Here is a 16,317-nt window from a genome sequence, read left to right as displayed (position 1 = left end):
GAGACAGGGATCGATCCCAGACCTACCATGCTATTCCATTTTAACCCTAAAAATATTAGTGTGCAGCAACAGACCTTTTATATGCACCATCCCATAGACAGGATAGCACATTCCACGACCTTTGATATGCCAGTCGTGGTGCACTGGCTGGAGGGATAAATAAGGAAGCAGGGTTGGCCCACCATAATTTTTCCTATTACTCTGTTCAGAAGGCTGGAAATTATGTATTTTAACACATTAATCTCAACATTTTCTTGTCGGAGCATACCCCTGATCCACTCTTCCACAAACAGATTCAGGCCCTCAAATACATGTATTTTTATTACCTAGACCATTGGACTGACAGTCCCCTACCCAGACTTTTAAATACGGTCCTGTATGTCCCGAGACTGGTTGAGCACTTGCCGGTGGATTTGCAAGGTCAATAGGCTCCATAGGCTCTGGGTTTTTTCCATTCCAACCAGTGCTCCACGATTGGTTATACCAAAGGTTACGATGTGTACTGTCCTACGTGTGTGAAGTCCACATACAAATTTTTTTCCTGTTCTTCAGAATAAGTAGTCTGTGTGGCAGAAACAGGTTACCATATAGCTGCAGTTTAAAATGTGTTGAGAAGTCATTCAACAAAAAGTCCTTTCTTATTTAGTATGTACCTGAATAATCTTTAAAGACAGCACAGCATGAAAAATATAGCAGTTATTAGAGTAGTATACACTTCCCCACCCATAGAATAATACATGCCACAGCCACTGATAAACCAGTCATCAAGTACTAGTTGGGAAGTAAAAAACCCTTTTGATTTGTTTAACAACACTACTAGAGCACACTGATGCATTAATCATCAGCTATTGGATGTCAAACATTTGGTAATTTTGACATATAGTCATCAGAGGAAACCTGCTTACATTTTCCCCATCAGTAGCAAAGGATTTTTTTATATGCACTTTCCCACAGATAGGATAGCACATACCACTGCCTTTGATATACCAGTCGTGGTGCACTGGCTGGAACGAGAAATATAGTTGGGAAATAATGTCCATAAAAAGGGCAACTGGGGGGGGGGGGGGGGGGGGGGGGGGGGGGGGGGGGGGGAGGAGAGATTCTTATAAATCTGTCAGATAAACGAAACTGTTTTTTTTTTTTATTGATCCACAATATTAACAGTGCTATTAAAAGTTAAAAGTAAGCACTTTGACCGTGTGAGATGTTATCATGTATAGATCAAACGATCCCTTGCTGCTAATTAGTACAAGTATTCAATGTGGCAGCACTATTTTTCTTCTCTTGCTAATCAGATCTGGAGCCTGTCATTAAACAAAATATTATTCTTTTATTTTCACACAGACCACACAATATTTTTCTTCATCATATGTACTTATATTTAACACCACACCATGTTGTTAACTTACGTTAGTATACTGAACACTACACTGAGTTCTTGGTTTTTCAAAAACAAAAACACTTCATGAGTCCAGCTTTTTTTAATTTATAAAACAACAAAAATAAAAGCTCTTGTTCTGTCATCCCAGGATGTCAAAGTCATCTCTCTGAAATGAAAGAAAATAAATAATCTTCAGGTGTTTTTAGAAATAAAATGTTCAGTAAATGTCCACTATAAGTAAAAGAAGTATAAATAATAACATTAAATCATCACGTCAAGTCTTACTAAATAAAGTTAACAACAACAACAAGGTAGTATTCTTTGAACTAGAAAATATTAAAAATGGATGTAGGGAATTGAAACCATTGGAATCAAATCTTGTCCCGAGATAATATTAATAAATAAGCAATTGTTGCAATAGACCATTACTACAACAAATTGATCAAGACTTTCTTTAGGATCAATTCATGAACAGACAGGGAGTCACAAACAAGACAGTATTCCATGAAAACAGCCCGTCTGCCAAACTTAGCATCCTCAAGTGGGACAAATGTTGAACCACATCTGTCTTGAATAAACATTGACAGTAGCAGAGATCTTTCACAGATTGGATTGGTTCAAGTGTTCTGGGATTCAAAATGCACACCAATTAATGTATGTAGACAAATAAAAAGTGGCAGAAAAACGGACAATAAATGAAAGTTGTTCCAAGTAAAATAAATTGACGGATGCTTCAGATACAAAAAAAATAAAATAACACATGGGACCAGAAAATAAAAAAATTAAAAATAATTTAGGTCTCAAAGATTGTGAATCGGTTCCAGACCATGAAAAAGGACTTGCAGTCACCCATGGATCAGTGTTCGAGACTGAGAAATAGCTTTCTTAACATCTTAGTCCAAATATAATGCTAAACAAGCTGCATACATTTCCTTTTCCAAAACATTAACTGCATAGTTACTCATTTTGAGCACCAAATAAATACTTGCTGATTTTGATCACTAAATGATAGTAGCTCATTTTAAGCACTAACTTCAGAGTAATAATAGCTCATTTTAACACTCACTGCATAGTTACTCATTTTGATCACAAACTAAATAGTCACTTCAATTTGAGTTTAAATTGCAATGTTTCTGACTTTGATTACACACAATCCTTATTATTAGCTTATACAGAATAATCAGGGCTAGCTCTGCCACTTGCCAAATTCGACAACTGAAAATTTTAAGAACAACTGGTCTATTTTATTTTAATTTCGCAGAACAAAAATATGTGTAATAATTGATATTTTGTTGGAAAATGGCTATAAGGTTTTGCATTTTTTAAGATAATTTGGCGAAATATTATGATCACCCAGAGCTAGATACACACAGAAAACAAAGTTATCAATTTTCGAGTCTGCAGTTTGAAACAGATCAGTTGTAAAATAAGCTGTGATACTCACAAGGTCATTGTATTCCAAGACATGTTTCCTAATGGCTGATGTGTCTGTCCACGTAATGAAGTCTTCCATGTTTCTGAAATAATATTATTTCCATTTAACCGTTACCTTCTTCAATATTATTACACTAATTTGATATGAGAACCAAATTTAATACCCTAGCAGTTATTAATGATGGGTAAAATATTATTTATATTTAATTATTCAATAAATAGAGCAGGTGCTGAAATGGGAGACAACGCATGAAACATGCTTAATAACAAGAGTTATCTCCCTTACATGGTGACTAATTTAAAAACACACTTTTCTTTAAATACAATTTCCTAAAAGAGGTAACTGTAGTTTTTTGTCCAATAAAAAGGTACATTTGTATAGTATTCTGAGTGAAGATATTTGGAACATTTTTAATATTTAATATTTATTAACAAAATATATTGTTGGTATAAATGTTTTAATTTTTCTACCAACAAACATGCACAGTGAAAAAAATGATATGTAATGAAATAATTTTACATCTCATTTATCAAGTATGTTTTAAACAAGTAACTTATTTTCACAATGACTGCTTGCTACAGGTTTTATTGAAAGCCATTCAAAATTTAAAGAAGCTTCGAAGCTATTTTTCTAATGTTTTTCTTGTTGCAATGGAAGGAAGGAACAAAGGAAGGAAATGTTTTATTTAACGACGCACTCAACACATTTTTTTAATTTACGGTTATATGGCGTCGGACATATGGTTAAGGACCCAACAGATATTGAAAGAGGAAACCCGCTGTCGCCACTTCATGGGCTACTCTTTTTTCGATTAGCAGCAAGGGATCTTTTATATGCACCATCCCACAGACAGGTAGCACATACCACGGGCTTTGATATACCAGTCGTGGTGCACTGGCTGGAGCGACAAATAGCCCAATGGACCCACTGACTGGTGCAATAATGGTGACTGGTCGTGGATGGTAAGTGCAGTAATAATGGTAGTAGTGGGTGTAATAGTTGTAGTAGTAATAGTACTAGTGGGTGCAGTAGTTGTAGTAGTAGGACTAGTAGTCAGGGCTCGCGCTGTCGTTCGCCAAAGTCACCAATTGTGGAAAAAGAAATTTTTTTTATGAAAGAATGTTTGGTTTGGCGAAAAAAAATTGTGAAAGATTTTTTACCATCTCAATTTTCAGAACCAAACATGTTCAACCAGTTTTGTTCAGTTGATCCGCCTCGCGGTGTTAATAAGCATTATTTGCATGTCCACGTGGCCAGTCTACTATTCAGCAGCGTACTGCCAGCTGCTTGTCGTAAAGCTAGAAAACGCGATTAAATAAAATGAAATACTGCTTAAGACATGTTGCATTGTTGATACTAAATGTAGGAGTAATAGTAGTAGTAGTAGTGATATTAGTAGTAGTGGCAGTAGTAGTGGCTGTAGTTGTAGTAGTAGCAGTAGTATTTATTATTTAGTATTTATTTAACATGTGTGATATATTGAATATCCATGGTCTAATCCCCTATATTCAACTAGCCACTTGTAAAACTCCAGCAGGTCAAGTAGTAATAATTCACTCACCGTGTAACCATAAATGCTGGATCCATCACAACCTCTGGTCCTATTCTGACATCTGATAACTGTCAAGGCTAAAACATCTAAAATATCTGCATGCTTTACAACAGCATCTAACTCATACCTCCATGTCATATGTTTATGCTTTTATCCAACTACATTATGTCAAAACATACTCTGGCTCCACCAACACCACCAACCTCCAGACAAATATACAACTATTCCCAGTCACATCTGCATTATGTACTCATATGTTCTAACTTTTAACCACATATAGCAACCTAGGCCCATATTTTCAAAGCTATCTTAGCGCTATGAAATCATAAAACTATCATAAGCTATGATGTCACTATGGCATGTGCTGTAGTGATGTCATAGCTTACGATGGTTTCACAATTTTGTAGTGCTAAGATCAGCAACATCGACTTGTGGAAGAGAACACACCAACTGGCTGCTGGAAATGAGATTAGAAGGAGACAATGGGGACGGATTGGTTATAAACTGTGGAAACCAGCATCGAATATCACCAGGTAGGCTCTGACATGGAACCCATAAGGCAGAAGAAAAAGAGGCCACCCAAAGAACACATGGCGAAGGGACCTCCCGGTGGACACCAAGAAGACAGGATACACCTGAAGGCAGCTTGAAACCAGAGCCCAGAAGGGACGATGGGCATAAGTGAGTAAGTAAGATAGCTTTGAAAATCCCTAGCCAGGTATTTTAACAATATATAGCAGAGTTTAAAGTGACAGCAGAGTAACAGGCCTTTTTAATTGACACACACACAATTAGCTTCGGTCCCGTATGTACCACCTGAAGTTGGTAGACACCAACCACTGTCCATGTTAAACGCGATCAGTCTTCAGAATACATCCTGCCGTCTTGCCACTTGTACAATGAAGCAAGATTAAAGCACTGGCCAAATGGTGCAACATTGGCCGACAAGCTTTGGGGCACCACAGAAGACTTAATCAAGACAGCAGTACTTTTCAACACAATGGGATTTTTGGTTGGTTGGTTTTATGTCTTTTAAAAAAAAGTCTTTTTGGAAATGAGAGTTTGTCTAGGACATCCACAGCAGGATTTTTGTTTATTTTATTTTTTTGGTGAAGGATGCAAATAAAAAGGGACACTTACCGGACTTGTCAAATCTATAGCATGATCAATATATAGCTTGAATACAGGAGACTGACCATGCCATTATGCCAGCTAGTGATTAGTGTGAGAGTGGAAACGTGCTAGTTCCACATGGATTAATGATGATTGGCAGCAAGCAGTCTTTTACAATATTTCATGGAAGTAAAGAGGCACTGGACTGCACATCCCATACACTGAACCTGTACATGCACCTTGAAAATACAGTGTTTACCGAATCATAATCAGCTTGTTTTTAGAGTCGGTATATAATATCTTGGGGTCTCAGAAATAAACTGCCATACATATAATGTAATTGTTAGTGTTCTTTGAAAAACAGTAGTTGTACCTTTTGAAAGTTGAACACCTGGTTTTTTTAAGGGTCTCTATGTCGGCTCCAAATGTAAGATAAAAATCAACCTCCACTGAGGGGATTCGAACCACAGTCCCTCAGTATGAGAGTCCTGCACTCTACCAATTGAGCTAATAGGGAAATTCCCACTTGCTACTGCCAGTAGGAGCACTTTCTACAAACACTACTATATACATAGCTTTTTGATATCTCTTTGAATACATATGGTTTTTAATATACTTCAGAGCTTCTAGATTATGGTAGCCCCATTCCCATGGCTAGTGATATTCACTGTTGGGCTAGTAAATAACTACTATAACTTGTCCGACGGCTAGTGAAAAAAAAAGTGGTCAAATGCTGCATTTAAGTCTTATTTTGTAAATATGAATATCCTGTCCTCTCTTCCCACCCCAATCTATGGGCTTTTAAGCTCTATCTCCCTCTTTAGGTGACATATCTGATTATTACTATTAGTAAAATTGTATTTATTTAAAGTAGACTAGTGAATTTTTAATTATCGCTAGTAAAAAAAATTAATTACTGAACTCATGGCTAAGGGATTTTTATGACATTCTAGAAGCCTGAATACTTTCATATAATTAAGAACAAACTATCTTCAAAAGGATACGACCCTGTTCAATGAAAGTGGCTGCTGCCCTCAAATTCTCGGCCATGTGGATCCGGACCATAACAACAGGCAATCTGCGTCTGAAATAGAGAACAATGAAGCTTATTAAAAAACATGATTCTTCCATAATAGCTGGTAAGGAAGGCTGCCCACAGCTTTAATGTTGTAAAATCTGCTTCAAATCACTGGACAGTTAGTTGAGTTTCTCCAGATATTCGTAACAATTATCCATGTTTCTGTCAATCATTTCAATTACAGCTTGTAAATGATTTCTTTTCTTTTCTTTCTTGTTTTTTTAGAATATCAGTATTTTATTTAGCTACGGTTTCCGAATATTTGTAGAAGATTCATTTGACTTACTAGTAACTTGTCAGAATGAATCATTAGCAGTGCTGTATGCTATATATTATAGCTTGGAAATGATATTTCTCTCATCCTCAGGTATATAGGACAGAGCTATCCCATGAAAGAAAGATCTGTAAGAAATTTCTATCCTACGTAGGATATCACGTACTTGCGTTTAACATGACGTCATTGGTAACATATGTCGTCATATTAATGTGGGATGATACCATGAGGTCATTAGTCACAGTTTTAAATAATATTTTGTTACTAAAACCTTCATTATAAAAGCTATATTGTTACTTGGTAACAACATGAAACAAACACTGCAAATATGATAGTGTTGTTTATTTATGATAAAATAGTCAAACAAAAAAGTTACTTGTTCAGCCATCTTTGTCTGTTTGTGTACAATAATGGTTTATTTATTGAATAAATGAGAGAAAAAGACTCCATCATATGTGGTCATGTGGGATAGAAAAAGTACACCCTCGGTGGTGAAAATTTCGACCTTGAAACTCGACAAGCCTCATCCCAGGTTGAAATTTTCACCACCTCGGGTGTACTCTTTCTATCCCACATGACCACATATGATGGAGTCTTATATTCTTTACAATACTGGTATTTTATTTAGCTATGGTTTCAGAATATTTGGTGAAGGTCCATTTGACTTTGTCAGAGTGAATCATTATAATGTACACAATTTATTATCTGCTGAATACATTTTATAAGGAAAATATGTGTCACATTTATTTATTTAAGGATTGTCTGTTATTTCTGTTATGTTCATCAGGGTATGAACAAAAAATATCATCTACAAACTGTGTAAATTGATGAAGCCGTTCTCACGTAAGTTTGCAGATAATTGTTTTTGTTCATACCCAGATGAACATAAAAGAAATAACAGACAATACTTACAATTAAATTTGAATCATATTTGCTAATAATAACACTAAAAGTTCATACTTTATTTCAAATTATTTTTGTTCCATAAACATTTACGCTCAATAAGACAACTTGCCCATATAAAGTGACGTCATCAGATATGATGTTCCCTGATGACAATTTTTACATTCATCGAAGTATGAACAAACTCCCGTTGCTACGTCTGGACCAATGAAATATGTTATATTGTACTGAATGTAATGGAAATTTAATTATTTAAACATACACATGGTTTTTTTTATATAATATTACAATAAAAGATTAAAAAGTTGGGAATTATACATTCAAACTCAACAAAATTTGGATTAACAAACAACAGAGTCTCTGCAAATGATGGCAAATATTAGTTCAGCAATAAAACCTTGAATTTATTCTATATCATTTTTTTCTCTCATTGTTTTATTCTCATTATAACAGATAACAAGGAAAACAACTGGGACTTCTGTATGATCATTCAAATACAAACAATTGATATAAATACAATAAAAAATACTTTGATCTGATACGGAGTTTCTAAATTAAATATTTTTAACACAGCCTTCAGAGGATATATTATTAATGTATTACAGGCCTCTACGAATTAAAAATATGCATAACCCATTTACAGTTTACACACACACACACAAACACAAATTCACGTAACTCATTTTAATTAGCGTAATCCGGTATCATTAAATTTCTTTTACATTCATTACAACGTAACGTCATCCCATTGGTCTAGACATAGCAACGGGAGTTTGTTTATTTTCCAATGACCGTAAAAATTACATCGTCATGGAACGTCATATCTGATGACGTCATTTTATATCGGCAAGTTGTCTTATTGAGCATTAATGTTTTGAAATAATTCAAAATAACGTATGATGTTTTAGTGTTATTATTTGCCTGTATAATTCAAATTTAATTATAAGTATTGTCTGTTATTTCTTTTACGTTCATCTGGGTATGAACAAAAAAATCATCTGCAAACTTATGTGAGAAAGGCTTCACCAATTCACACAGTTTGTGGATGATTATTTTTGTACATACCCCGAAACGTAAAAGAAATAACAGACAATCCTTAAATAACAATAAAAATCATGTCCTAAATTTGATGTGTGAACAAAAAATATGTTACACAAAACTAGAATTGTACTAGTAATTCATAAACGAAATGATCATTTGCACAATTTCCACAGTATTGTACTCAATGCATGGGATACATACCTACAAAATGATGTGGCATTTACTTTATCTGCCAGTGCCAGACTTCCCTTTGTAGTGATCAGACCGATGCAACATCTGAAATTAATAATCATATTAATAAGAGAGTTATATGCAATTCTGTATGTTTATACTACGTCAGGATTACACAGCAAGTAGGCATGCAAAACATTTCAACGTTTACATCCGCCTCCCACCTCCAGTATGCATGCGTATTGTGCATTGTTCATTAATAAGCCACCCACACACCATGCATGTCTGATGCAATATTATGGGAAGAATGTCACTTTTTCGTTACCTACCACACTGACAGCATTGTCTGTTTCACTTATTCATTAATACACATACAGCATAAATGAGTAGACAGCTCATTCTGTGTACAGTAAAATACTAATAACAGTGTTTCTGTCAGAAAGACATTTTTGGGTATGGCGCTATGGAATTGAATTGAACCACAGTCAACAGGGGGTATGGGGATCCTCCCCCAGAAAGAAAATGTGTTAGGATTAAGAATATCATACAGTAATGATAAGAGTAATTCATTTTTGTCAAAAGGTTAACTTGAAAAACAAACTGAAAAAATATTTGGGTATGGCACCATACTGGGTTTTACCCCCTCTTGCAGAAACTCTGAATAACAACAATATCAGGCATCAAAATAAGTGGAGAACTGTCGTTCAGGTTACCAGGAGATCACCACATGTCAAACAGGTCATGTAACGAGTATATCATTCTTCATAAAATCTTAAATCAATTAAAAGTATACCAACTACAAATTGGATCAATTGAGTGTTGTTTAGACACATATACAGTACCAGTACAGTGAGAACAGTGGTGTGAAAGAAAGAAAGAAATGTTTTATTTAACGATGCACTCAACACATTGTATATATGGTTATATGGCGTCAGACATATGGTTAAGGACCACACAGATATTGAGAGAGGAAACCCGCTACTTTTTCGATTAGCAGCAAGGGATCTTTTATATGCACCATCCCACAGACAGGATAGTACATACCACGGCCTTTGATATACCAGTCATGATGCACTCATCAGAGGAAACCCACTACATTTTTCCTACTGCAGCTAGGGATCTTTTATATGCACTTTCCCACAGACAGGAAAGCATATACCACGGCCTTTTTCCAGTTGTGGTGCACTGTATGAAACAAGAAAAAACCCAATCAGTTAAATGGATCCACCAAGGTGATTCGATCCTGCGATGCAAGCACCTCAAGCAAGCACTCAACCGACTGAGCTAAATCCTGCCCCACATGGGTTACTAGACACATTGCTGCATAAAAAGATCCCTTGCTAATTGGCAAGAATACCCCATTGCATGGTGGCAGCAGGTTTCCTCTCTCATTATCTGTGAAGTCCTTAACAATATGTCCGATGCCATATTATTTTAATTAAAACAAGTTGAATGTCGCTAAATAAAACATTCCTTCCTTCCTTTTAGACCATTTGTCACATATAGCAGTACTGGGCAGTGTTTCTGTCAGAAAGACATTTTTGGGTATGTCATTATGGAATTGAACGCAACCACAGTCAACAGGGAGTATGAGAGTCCTCACTCAGAAAGAAAATGGGTTACGTTTAGGGTTAGGGTTTAGAATATCATACAGTAATGATAAGAGTAATTAATTTTCTCAAGAGGTTAACTTTAAAACAAAAATCTGCAATTTTTGTTTAGAGGTATGGTACCATACCGGTTTTACCCTCTGGCAGAAACCCTGCTGGGAATCGAACCTATAACCTCTCAGCCTTAAGGTCGATGACTTAAATGACTAGACCACTTTGGCTGATACTACTCAGCAGCTCTCACATACATGTAATACATTATATAGATTTCCATCATGTTTCAATGCCTTGAAGTGTCCAGTTGTTCCCACTGTTTTGGTTCAAGTACATAATGATGTGGTACAGCCAGGACAAACATATTGGGCTTGTAGCTGATGACAGACATACTGAAGTAGATAGCACTAATTCAGTGTCACTTCCTTGCAGACAGGACAGCACATACCACAGCCTTTTTATATATTAGTCATGGGGCACTGGTTGGACAAAGGCCAATCAGAGAATGGGTCCATCTAGGAGGTTCGATCTTGCAACCAAAGAAAAGAACCTCAGACCAGTGGGCCCTACTAACTGACCTAGATCCCACTCCATATTATATAGATTTCCATCATGTTTCATATGCCTTGAAGTGTCCAGTTGTTTGTACTGTTCTGGTTCAAGTACATAATGATATGGTACAGCCAGAACACACATCTTGGGCTTGTAGCAGCTGATGACAGACAGCAGGCAGGTGGACTGGGGATGGTCTGGATCCAGACTGAAGCAGATAGCGCTAATTCAGTGTGACACAGTCGGCTCTTTGTTGTGAAAGACACTCACTGATAACTGGAGAGATATAGCACCATCAGCGGCATTTCACTGGAGTGACGGCACCATCAGCAGGTTTTTACCATTTTAACATTTTCACATTTCAACTGGGCTCACGTGGAACGACAAGCATTTTTGTTAATTTAAACAAATATATATACTGAAGATATAGCCACATAATTATATGGTTTTAAAAAGGTTCTTATATTACACAGTGATGTTTTCCAATTTGTATTCGTTTCATTTTGTTCAATTTTGTTTCAGTTTTTACTTTGGATGGATGGATGGATGGATAGATGAATAGACTGACAGTTGGATGTATGGATGGAGGGATGGATGGATGGATGGATGGAAGGGAGGGATGGACAGGTTCTGGATGGATGGAAAAATGGATGAATGGACGACAGGTGGATGGATAGATGGATGGACGGATGGAGGGAGGGAGGGTATGGGAAGCATGGATGGATGGATGGACAGATGGATGGATGGATGGATGGATGGATGGATGGATGGATGGATGGATGGATGGATGGAAAGATGAATAGAGGGAGGGAAGGAAGGAAAGAGGGAAGGATGGGTGGATGGATGGATGGACAGACAGATGGATGGATGGACTGACACATTTGTGGGAGGACAAATGGACAGATAAGTAGAACTAGACTTTGGATGAATAAATGGAACTGCTTGTTGGTTTACTGGCTGTTTTAACTGTCTGGACTGATGGATGAACAGACAAACATACAGACACACAGACGGATGAACACAGACTAAACCGCACACGAACTGTACACCCACATTCCACAAAAAGTGGCATTAAACTGAGGCTGGTGAACACTTCAAAATGCTGGTAACTAGCACATGTCATGAAACAAGCCAGACGGTTTAATCAACGTCTTGTTTGTGGAAGGAGGATCATTATCCAGCTCAGCCCACAGACAATGTAGTGAGGATTCCACCGCAATCAGAGCTAATCATACACCGGTTTAAAGTAACAAACATCCATGATACTCAGCTAATTAAAGTAAACTGTTACAAATGTCCTTCTTATACTTATTAGTGGTGGATATTATAGAATGACAACATTTACAATTATTTTATTTTTCTCATTGTAGATTCAAGTTTTATGCAATATGTGTCAATTTGAGACTACTGGGACTGATATAATGATTTATGGGTTTAAAAAATGAAAACAAGAAAGTTAAGATACATATTAAAATCCTTTTTTCCCCCCTAGATATAAGAAAGCAAAGCAAAGGAATGCTTTTTATTTAAAGATTTATAGTAAAGTGAAGTTAACAAGACAAATTTTCTTTTGCCAAATTGTAGTCCAATATCATGAAGTGACTTTACATGTGCTTTCATTTCCAATAAAGGCTATTTCAACTGTATAAAAATTATTGAAAATCCTGCATTAAAATTGCTTTTTTAGTTAAAAGGAAAAAAGGGCCATAAGTTAACTCCCTTGAATGGTGAAATAATTATTCATGCTATTTTCCCCATCTGCTATAATAATAACAATAACAATAATAATAATAATAATAACAAATAATAATAACAATAATAATAATAATAATAATAATTATAATAATGATCTTTATTTAAAGAAGGTTACACAAATAGTAGGGCACTAATCTCCCTTGTGGTCTTCTGTCTATTAAGCATTAAAAATTATTACTCTACATACATGTATACTGAAATATACAATGAAACAAACATAACATAATTATCCTTCATTAAATGCATCGAAACCATGATGCATACATAATTAATACAATTTGTTTTTGTTTTTTTATACATATACAAACAAATGTTATCACAACTTGATATAATCATAAATAAATAGAATTTAAACCTACAGACTCCTGAGTAAAGATTTTACTAAGCATTTTCAAGAGCCAGTGTCTTTTAAATGAAGGTAAGGATACACGTTTTTTTAATAGAATCTGGGATTGTATTCCATGTTTCAACACCAGAATATACAATGGTTATACAATTAAGTGTTGGGTCTTGGCAATACAAGATTATTATGTGTTGCTGATCTCATGTTATATTTATATGAGCCTGATGATGGTATGAAATAATCACTTATATATGCAGGTGTCAGATTGTACAAAGGAGTATATACTTTTGCTCGTTAGATACATTTTAAAACAACTCGTTTTGAGATAAATGATATATAACGGCCACTCAATTATTATTCTCTATATATACAGGGGATCAAAAATCCCATGGCCCGATTGGCACTTGCCCTGTGGCAAGTAAGTTTTTTGAAAAAATTTGAACCCCTAATATATCTACTTCATTTTACTCATTGGATCCCAGTCGAGGCATGGGATTTTTTATCTAGATACTGACTCCAAACCCTGAGTGAGTGCTCTGCAAGGCTCAATGGGTAGGTGTAAACCACCTGCACCGACCAGTGATCCATAACTGGTTCAACAAAGCCATGGTTTGTGCTATCCTGCCTGTGGGAAGCACAAATAAAAGATCCCTTGCTGTTAATCAGAAAGAATAGCCCATGTAGTGGTGACAGCAGGTTTCCTCTCAAAATCTGTGTGGTCCTTAACCATATGTCTGATGCCATATAACCGTAAATAAAATGTGTTGAGTGCATCATTAAATAAAACATTTCTTTCTTTCTTTCATCTCACTCAGGGGCAGGATTTAGCTCAGGCGATTGAGAACTCGCCTGAGGTCTTTACATCATAGGATCGAACCATCTCGGTGGACCCATTCAACTGATTGGGGTTTTTCTCGTTCCAACCAGTACACCACAACCAGTCAAAGGCCATGGTATATGCTTTCCTGTCTGTAGGGAAAGTGCATATAAAAGATCCCTTGCTGCGAATGAATTTCTTTTTTCTCTGATGATGAGTCAGAATTACCAAATGTTTGACATCCAATAGCTGATGATTAATTAATCAATGTGCTCTAGTGGTGTCGTTAAACAAAACAAACTTTAAACTTTTCTCTCGCTCAGGGCAGTAAATACCAGCTGGTATACAGTAGGAGCAACCTATGTGGTGGCTTTAAGTTTCTTCTCTCAACCAAGACCAACGATAAAGATACAGGTTATTTTCCTTAACAACACCACTAGAGCACATTGATTTATTGGATGTCAAACATTTGGCAATTTTTACATATATATAGTCTTAGATTGAAAACCCACTACATTTTTCCATTAGTAGCAAGGGCTCTTTTATATGCACCATTCCACAAACAGGATAGCACATACCACAGCCTTTGATATACCAGTCATGGTGTGTGCATTGGCTGGAACGAGAAATAGCCCAATGGACCACCGATAGGGATCGATCCCAGACCGACCACACATCAGGCAAGAGTTTTACCACTGAGCTAGCTACACAACCAAGACCAAGTGTTATAATATCTGCATGTTACACACGTACCAAACAGCCCTAGTTCATAATGTGCCAAAAACAGAACATGAAGTGAAATAATGCACTGGATCAGTTGAGATACAAACTGATCCTGCAACGATCATATACCAGACATACATGCAAGTTCTACCATTAAGCCACATTATGTTCCCTTTATCGGGATGTAACTCAGTGGAAGTGTATTTTGAGAACGTACATATAAAAGATCAAGCCCATAGGACTAAGGGGAGGCTAATTTGAACTGACAGTAGAAATGCAAGCACTGCAGGCTCAAAGACAAGCAAAGGTGTTCAGGGGAGGAGCGTCCACAATAAAATGTTCAAACAAAGTTCCCTTTAGAGCAATTCATGCATCTTTTTGGATTATTACCCAATACAATTTTTTTTTTTTTTAATAATTTTAAATATTAGATGGCATATAATACATTTTTCTAGCCGGCATCAAAGAAAAACAATCCTCACAAATTTCTTCACAAAATATTTTCAGCTATTTTAATGTAACAGCTGTGTGTTGTGGTACCTTTATTAATTACAGGGCCCCCAAAACACATAGGCAAATCCTACATACAATACAAGCTCAATTAACCCAAGCAAGAACAAACAAAACAAACAAAACAAAACAAAAACTGTATCAGCTGACCAGTAAAATAAAAACGTGCTCTATCTCTTGAAGAGATAAGACAAATTCACAATGAGTAACGAAACGGATCCGTTTCAAACGAAACAGACAAAACTTACACCTGACTCAATTTCATCTGTGCTCTGACCTCCTTGATTGGGCCGGTTACACCTTTTTAATAGCACTGTTACCTGGCCATTCCCACAGTGTTGGATTTCCGGTTTATCTCGATGGATCATCACAAAACTTTATATTGCAGAATGCTCCACGCTATCGTCGCACACCGAAGAAGCACATTACGGTCAAACAGTGTGACTATCTGTGCGTGTAATGTATCGCGGATCAAACGGGATTAGTGGGATATGCTGGGGTGGTAGATTTTTTCCCCCTAGTAAATTGCTACGTATTAATGTTGTGCTAATAAATCCAGACATCAATAAGAGAGTATTAGGGTCTTGTAGACAGATCCGGGTTGTTGAGAATTCCAGACTTAATGCAATCAACAGTTGTTAGCATTTCTTGAAAAATCATTTAATGCAGCATGATGTTCAGTCCAATTGCATCAAAAAAGAAGAATGATGAATGGAATTGCATAAGACTGATGAATGGAGTGGCATTTAAAAAAAAAAAAATTCAAATAAAATGATTTATTTTGTTCCTCTTCTGACAAAATTCATCAAGGGATCTTTGATATATACTTTCCCACAGACAGGGCAGCACATACTATGGTCTTTGACATACCAGTTGTGGAGTTGCTGGTTGAGACGGGGAAAAGAAAACAATGAGAGAACGAGTCCACTGAGGAGTTTTGATCCTGGAACCAATGCACCTCAGGCAAGCGCTCTACCGACTGAGCTAGATCCGACTCTTTTAAAAAAAAAAAAACAAGCTATTGAAGCAACTTTTAATAACTATAAATACAATACAGAAAATACA

General features: G+C 36.2%; 1 protein-coding gene across 1 annotated transcript in view; it reads right to left on the bottom strand.

Moving 5' to 3' along the window:
* Positions 1–1,465: 1,465 nt before the first annotated feature.
* Positions 1,466–16,317, bottom strand: part of LOC121384076 (U3 small nucleolar ribonucleoprotein protein IMP3-like) — a 68,936-nt gene continuing 54,084 nt past the window's right edge. Inside the window, exons 3-7 of the mRNA XM_041514297.1 lie at positions 8,979–9,053; positions 6,486–6,565; positions 4,378–4,429; positions 2,826–2,898; positions 1,466–1,547 (exon numbers count right to left, since the gene is read on the bottom strand). Of these exons, the coding sequence (XP_041370231.1) occupies positions 1,521–1,547; positions 2,826–2,898; positions 4,378–4,429; positions 6,486–6,565; positions 8,979–9,053 (307 nt within the window). The 3' untranslated portion in view covers positions 1,466–1,520. The remainder of the gene's footprint in view (positions 1,548–2,825; positions 2,899–4,377; positions 4,430–6,485; positions 6,566–8,978; positions 9,054–16,317) is intronic.

Source organism: Gigantopelta aegis, chromosome 10, assembly GCF_016097555.1.
Source record: "Gigantopelta aegis isolate Gae_Host chromosome 10, Gae_host_genome, whole genome shotgun sequence".
Classification (NCBI taxonomy): Eukaryota; Metazoa; Mollusca; class Gastropoda; order Neomphalida; family Peltospiridae; genus Gigantopelta; species Gigantopelta aegis.
Note: the sequence above shows the minus strand (reverse complement) of the source record. Positions and strands in the feature narration are given on the sequence as shown.